The sequence below is a fragment of the Gracilinanus agilis genome, chromosome 3 (genome assembly GCF_016433145.1).
Source record: "Gracilinanus agilis isolate LMUSP501 chromosome 3, AgileGrace, whole genome shotgun sequence".
Taxonomy (NCBI): domain Eukaryota; kingdom Metazoa; phylum Chordata; class Mammalia; order Didelphimorphia; family Didelphidae; genus Gracilinanus; species Gracilinanus agilis.
Window position 1 is genome coordinate 61,341,718 of NC_058132.1, and position 7,541 is coordinate 61,349,258.

The following is a 7,541-nucleotide window of genomic DNA, read 5'->3' on the forward strand; positions in this document are numbered from 1 at the left end:
AAAGAAAAAGGAAGGAAAGAAAGAAAGAAAAAGAAATAGCTCTGGTCTGCATGGAACTTACATTCTGTCTGGGGAAATAATATCTACATTGAAAAGTAGACTCCAAAAATTATACATAGTAAAGAGAAAGATGACCCAGATCTGTACTAGAACTCATTGTTAAAGTTAGTATATGAGGTCTTTGTTTCTTTTATCATACTGATAAATAACGGAAGTCTCCCCCAAACTTTTTGCCCTGCTCTAGTAACTCCGAAGGGTGACAGTTCAGGCCCAGAGATGAAGAAACTCACGAGTTTGGGCCCTGTGTTCTCCTGCTTACCCGCCGCCACAGGGCTTTCCGGTCCACTCTCTCTCTCAGCAAGTGGCAGACATTCAGGATGTCGATCTCGATTTTCTCCCAGTCATTTCCGAAGCCCACCCGCTTCTCACCACGTTTTTCCACTTCCAGGGCAGAGGCCTCACTCCTCAATTTGGCTTCCCTGGGAATAATAAATATTTCCATTCTAAAGATCATGTAGTTATCCAGTCTGCCCAAAGCCTAAATTGCCCAAAGGTCCTTTCTATCTCTGTGCTTCTGAAGTCGATGGCGGGGAGGAACCTCAGGACTTCTCATCCTTTCTCTCCCTTTTCAACCTCGTTCCTGCTACCTCAGATGCCCTTTCTGCTACTATTCACTGAGCTAATTCCTCTAAAGACCCCACCCCCTCCCAGCTCTGACATTCTCTGTTCTGGGGTGCCTTTCAGCCCTGAGATTCTAGGCTCTGAGAGCTTTAGTAGCTTTCTGTTCTCAGTCCTTTTCTAACAGTCATTGTTCTATGACACCTCTTGAGGCCAGCGTTGTTCTGTCAGATTCTGAGTCCTCATCTCTTTTTCTTTACAAGTTTGTCCCATGATTGATCAATAGATTCCAAGATGATCGCTGGCAATGCTTTGATTTCTCTGTTTATAAAATGTGTGTGATATTTTTCTTCCTCCATATTCCCACTATCCTCCTTCCCTCTGAGGCCCCATCATCCTCATGTATCTTTGTGAAACTCTTGATGATCTACACCCCACTCCCCACCCCGACATTGCTGGGAGCATGGCATTTCCATGAGGAAGCGGGAAGATAGACCAAGTGACCCCTTTCCTGGGCTGTTGATTCTCTGGAAAGTTCACCCAGCTCACCAGGATGTCTCTGTAGCAGTTAGGGCCAGGGCAGCTGCCAGGGAATAATCCAGGGAGCTAAACTGTTCCTCTTCCTCACTGCAGGGAGAAAAAAAAGAGGATAAGTAGAGAAGATGGAGGAGTGGGCCAATGGGACTGGAGATATTTTCCTGGGAGTCCGAATGGACTACATTATCTCTAAAATCTCTTTCTGGTATATATTCTATTCTCTTGTGACCTCCATCCTCTTCCCACTCCCAAGATGGAGAATAATGCTGGTTTGTTTTCTGAAATTGTTTGCCCTCTCTTCCCTCCCAACCCCAGTGCTCAAGAGTCTCCCAGAGAAGGGACCATATCTACCTCCATGAGGCTGGGGGCTCTCCGATGGCGGGGGATCTGTCTCCTCTTTGCTTTGTGGCCTTCCAAAGCTCCCAGAATGGGAAAAGAATGAGGGAGGCCCACAAGCAAGGCCCAGGTGGAAGACTCATGGGATGGCCCACTTTAGGGGGACAGTGACAGAATGAAGAAGATCTTCACTATTAGCTTACATTCCTTTGTCCTCTCAAGGTCCTACCAGTCCTTTTCAGACCCCAAACACAGTCACTTCTGGTCTCAAGGCAACTTGGGAACTGAAGGCCAAAGTAAGGGTCCTCTCTCTAGTATGGCTGATGGGTCAGCTCTCTTGATTGGAAGAGTTTGAAGACCTCCAAGGCGGGGGAACCCTTTATTTCTGAGGCAGCCCTTTCCACTATGGGACAACATTCATTATGGGAACTTGTTAAATCTCTCCAGCTGAACCCCTTTTCACTTCCATTCATTACTACTAATTCTGCCCATTGGGACTAAGCAGAACAAAGCTAATCAACCTCATTCATGAAGATGATTATATCCTATCCCTTCCCTTCCTCTTTAAGTTATTTGTTCTTTAGCTTAAAAAGACACTCCGAGTTTCTTCATCTTCAGAGGGACTTTTATATGACATGGTCGCCAGGCCTTTCACCATCTGGTCACTCTCCTCTGGATGCCATTTAGGTTGTCAACGTGTCCATTCTAAAATGTGGGCCTGAGCACTGCCCCCAGTATTACACTCATGCGGTCTGACCAGGACAGAGGACAGTGGATCTCTCAGCCTCCATGTTTCTGAAAATGTGGCCTTCCATCAGGCTAGGTTTGGGTGCTGCTGCCTCCCACTCAGGCCCCTCACCTGGTCCGGAAGGTTCTCCTTTTGGTGGCAGAGGACATATGCAGACTCCGCTGCCTCTCCTCCCGTTGTTCTTCCTCGCTCCTGTGTTCTAGCCTGTGGATCTCCATGTCCCCTACTCACCTGAGGGGAGGGATCAGAATACTCACAGTAACCATGCCACATCCCCTCCCATGCTTCCCCATTTGTCTTCCCCCAACATCCCCATCTTTTAAAAATATCGTTTTTTAGTACTATCTTTTGTTATTTGATCTTCTATTCTAAAGAGACGTCTCCTTCTCCTCTCCCCTTGTCCAGCCTTTAAAATTGGAGCCATACCAGACCCAGAAATCCTTGTCACAAAGAATAAAAAAGAAGGGAAAAAAGCAGTTTTATTAAACTTAACAATGGAGCCAAACGAGAGCTTAATAACCGTTTATTAATTTGATTCAGCATCGACCAAATCGGAGGACATCTACAATGGTCCACATCCATGATCCCAGGCCCCCTGACTCCAGGCAGGGTTCTCTATCCCCTCTGGCCACCTAGTTGTTCCCAAGAAATCATAGGATCATAATAGAGTCATTTAGGCTGCCTTAATTATTGTCCTGAAGGGGAAGTTGAGGCCCAGAGAAGTTAAGTGACTAATGTATTAATTAGAAATTTTGTACCTTTAGAATCCATCTGCCAGAATTCTTTCCCTGTTCCAAAATTCCTTTTCCCTTTTCATTTACATGTGTCCTTACATTGTTTGTTTATAAGTTTTGGGAGTTCCTCCCTCTCTCTCTCTTCCACGTGAGTGGCTTGGGTGAGCTCCCTCTTGACTCTAGCCTTTTAGTTTCCCTTTTTGCTTCAAGTTAAATTGAACAAATCTTATTAAATATAATACTTGGAGTATTTGGGGATATTGATTTTTAATCTACACTTAGATCACTCAGGTAGTAAGGAACAGAGCCTATTTTGAACCCAGATCCTCTCATTGTAAGTCCTACTCTCTTTCTACCACATCATATCCCCAATTCTAACTTTATGTTCTGTGAGCCTCAGTTTTTTATGCTATAAAATAGGGATAGTAATAATAACACTACCTATCTCACCTTGTATCTGAGAAGAGATTTGTAAACCTTAGGGAGTTAGAGAAGGACGCTGCCATTATTAACATGATGGTCAGGAATATTTCCCTCTGCTCCTACCTTCCCTATTTCGATAGAGGGCAACACCATCCTGCCAAGCCTAGGAGTTATCCAAGGTCCTTACTGTCTCTCACCACCATATCTACATTGCAGGCAAGACCTGTCGATTCTGCCTTTGTACCATCTCTCTAATACACCCCCTTTCTCTCTTCTGACAATGTCACCAATTGTGCTATTAATATTCCCATTTTACAGGTGAGGAAACCAAGGCTAACAGAGTGAAGTGAGTCATACTGCTAAGGAAGTGTCTGAGGTGGGATCTGAACTCAGATCCTCCTGGCTCCAGGCAGGATTGGGCCACCTAGTTGTCCCTGGGAAGTCATAGGATCATAGAAATCAAACTGGAAGGGAGAGTGGAAGTCCTGGGTTCAAACCAATGTAGACTCTCACTGCAATTCCCTATGGGCTATTGCAGTAACCTGTTGGTAGGTCTGCTTGCCTCTGGGTTCTTCCCACTCCCATCCATTCTCCATTCAACCACCAAAGTGCTTTTCCTAAATTGCAGATATGGCCAGGTTACCCCTCCCTGCTATTGAATATACTCCAATGACTCCCTGTTACCTTCAGGTTAAATATAAAATCCTCCACTCAAAACCTAGTTCTAAGGGACATTTGAGTAAGTGAAATCTCCCAGAGTAGAGAGATGCTGCCTACCTGAGGGCCCTGTGGTAAGGGAGAAAGGCTTGCCTTTCTCTTCCCCTTTTCCTTGGGTCCCAGGCCCTCATGGACACCTATTAGACCTCTTACAGGGGTGGCACCCTTAGCCGTGGTGGTCAGTTCTCCAACCGGGCATCACAATGGAGAATAAGAGTCTTTCTCTTAGAGGGGAGACCCCTGGGTCCAGAAGTTCATCGTACTGGAACAGATGAGCCTTCTCTTTGGCCAAGGTGCTCACTGGCTTGGGGCCCCGTATGGAGTAAAGGAAACAAACCTAGAGACTCATTTGATTAAATGAATAAGCTCTCAAGTGCCTATTACAGGTAAGATACTTAAAGAACTGGGAGAAATGTTGGCACAGAGCCTATCAGAACTGGGTAGGCGCTCAGAGGGCATCTAATCCAACCCCCCCCTTTTTTATAGAGGCGGAAACAATCTCAGGGGCTTTGTGTGCTTGGTTTATTATTTTTTTTTCCAGCAGGAAGAGGGTTACAGTTCTGGGCACCTTTCCCTCTGCTACCTCTGGCGCCTTTCGCCTGGATGCTTTCACACTAATTAACAAGGCAGGGACTGGCTCCCAACCCTAAGCTCTCACAGTTGCCAGCAGCAAGATCCGGCTTAGGGGGAATGAGCCATCAATTTTTTTTAGGGCACTGACTGATGGCTGGGAGATTAAACTGGAATACATTTGCAGCCTCTCTGTTCTCCACCCCCTCCCTTTCCTGACCCCTTAGGACCAAAGCCCCAATTCCTTTTGAATCCTCAGCACTGTGTATGTAAACCCAGTGACTTTCTTTAGAAGCCCATTTTCAGAATTGGGAAGAGTGAGGATTGGGCAAAGTATACCTTTGGGGGAAGGTGGAATGGACATGGGGGATTAAAATGTGTCCTAATCTGCATAGAACTTCAGGATTCTCATCTAAAAAATGGGCATAATCAGACTCATATTTTCTATTTCTTCTATTGTTATTCAGTCCTGTCTGACTCTCCCTGACTCCACTTGGTGTTTTCTTGGCAAAGATACGGGAGTGGTTTGCCATTTTCTTTTCCAGCTCCTTTTGTAGATGAGAAAACTGAGGCAGAATTAAGTGACTTGCCCAGGGTGGTACAGCTAGTAAGTATCTGAGGCCAGATTTGGACCCAGGAAGACGAGTTCCAAGCCCTGAGGAAAAAATTATTTTTGGTAGATTTTATAGAATGACTAATCAATGAAAAACATCTAGTAAGTGCCTGTTATGGCAAGACACTGTTCTACAGGTCTTTGGAAATACAAAGACAGAAGTGAAACAATTCCTGCCCTCAAGGGGCTGACATTCTGTCATTAGAGACAATTGATAACGGTAGTAGTAAGCATAATAGTGTTTAAAGATTTGCAAAGCATTGGGCTATAAATGGCAGAACCCAAGCCCAAGTGTGTTGACTCCATCTCTGATGGGCTTTCTGACCCCAACATGCTGTCTTGTTTTGCAAATGGGGAATAAACACCAGGCAAGTCAAATGACTTGGTCAAAGTCATACCTAGAGTTTGTTGTCAAGCTGGGACTAGAGCCCTGGACCATGCCCCTCAGACAATTCTCTCTCAGAGACCTTGGAAGAAAGATCCACCCTTCCCAGATCCCATCCACAACTTCAGAACTTTACTTAACAATTGAGATCATTTTTTTTTTTTGGTAAAGCATTTAGCATAGTGCCTGGCACATGGTAGGTGCTTAATAAATGCTTATTCCTTTTCCCCTCCTCCATTCAGGATGAGGGGAGAGTCTGCCAGTTCCTGCCCCCCAGTACCTTCTCTTCCCTATAACATCTCTCCATTTGACTTTGATAGCTTCTCTACCACATAGCTCCTAGGAGTTTGGTATAAAAGAGACCTGAGGATTCCCATTCTTTTCTCTGAAGAGCCTTTAATTCTTAAGCTTTGGATGCCACATTTATGTTGTTCAGACTATTATTATTATTATTATTATTACTCTAATTTCACATTTTGGAGTACTTTCAGTTTTCTAAAATGCCTTTCTTCCCAATAATTCCCAATAGTTAGAGGCTTAAGTATTATCATCCATTTGTAACAGATGGGGATACTGAGGCTCAAGAGAGGCAAATAATGTCTTGCTCCTGGTTATCCACCCAGTTAATTGTGAGGTCTGGAAGTATGCTGCTTTTCAGGGATCAATGTGGGTGGTGGGTGCCTAGGGATGCTCACAGCATCCACAGTATCTCCGGCTTAGGCTCAGAGAGGACCGTGTATGGTTTTCAGTTGGGTCAGGACCCCGTTCCCACATCTCTAGTCCCCTACATACACCAACCATCCACACAATCTAATTACTTAGTTCCAAAGAATAGAAATTGTTCCTGAGGCTTCTCCCCTAGAGAAAGCTCAGGTCTCATGGAAAAGCTTATTCCCTCAGGATGCCCCAATATCCAACCAACTCCCAAAGTTTGACTCACGGAAGCCTCAGAATCGATGAGATTTAGGAGAGAGGGAGGTCTCCGTGGCTTCTCTTCTTGTCGGCTGTTCAGTACAACAGTTGGGAGGAGAAGAATTTGTTCTGGGCACAGTAGAGATGTCTTAAATATAGCATCAGCCTGGATCGTGCTATGACAATGGATGAGAACCATCTGGGGTGTGGGAAGGGGGAGTTCCTAAGGGGATGAGAATGAAGGAGCTGCTCTGGCTCTAGTTGGCTTCCAGCCACCTCCAGGAACAGGTGTGAGCAGCCCCCAGGGGCTCCCTGGTGAAGTCTGTCTGAACTTAGCCCTGGCCACCACCCCACAGGGTAGGATAGAAAGTATGCCAGAATGACAAGGAGAAGGCCACCATGGTGCAGTGGATAGAGTGCAGACTTGGGAGCTAGAGGGCCTGGGTTCGAGTCTTGTCTCTGTCATTGATTTATCTCTGTGATCTTATTCTCTAGACCTCACTTTTCACATCTATAAAGTTAGGGAGGCTGGGTTAGAGGATCTCCAAGGTCCTTCCAAGATCAGTGGTTTATGTTAATAGGACACAGAGCTGAGAGGGACATCTGAGACCATCTAGTCCAACCCCCTCATTTTAGTAATTTTTATTTGGGGGGGGTCTAATTTAATTTGTTTTTTTCAATGAACAAAAATTTTTTCTCTCTCTTCTATTTTCTTTCTTGCCCTTGCCCTAAAAAAGAAAGAAAAATAAACTGGTAGCAAATATGTGTAGTCGAGCAAAATGAATTTCCAAATTTGTTATATCATTTAAAAAAAAAACACTCACCTTCTGTCATCAATTCTAGTATCAGTCATAAGGCAGAAGAGTGTCAAGGGCTAAGCAATGAGGGTTAAGTGACTTGCCCAGGGTCACACAGCTAAGAAGTGTCTGAAGCTAGATTTGCACCCAG

The 7,541-nt window shown here is 45.0% G+C and overlaps 1 protein-coding gene across 1 annotated transcript in view; it reads right to left on the minus strand.

Annotated features, from left to right (window-relative positions):
• The window catches only part of MYOM3 (myomesin 3), an 88,775-nt gene extending 82,090 nt beyond the window's left edge, over positions 1 to 6,685 (minus strand). The window contains exons 1-4 of the mRNA XM_044668729.1: positions 6,622 to 6,685; positions 2,351 to 2,470; positions 1,168 to 1,245; positions 291 to 479 (exon numbers count right to left, since the gene is read on the minus strand). Of these exons, the coding sequence (XP_044524664.1) occupies positions 291 to 479; positions 1,168 to 1,245; positions 2,351 to 2,457 (374 nt within the window). The 5' untranslated portion in view covers positions 2,458 to 2,470; positions 6,622 to 6,685. The remainder of the gene's footprint in view (positions 1 to 290; positions 480 to 1,167; positions 1,246 to 2,350; positions 2,471 to 6,621) is intronic.
• Between the last annotated feature and the right edge of the window lie 856 nt (positions 6,686 to 7,541).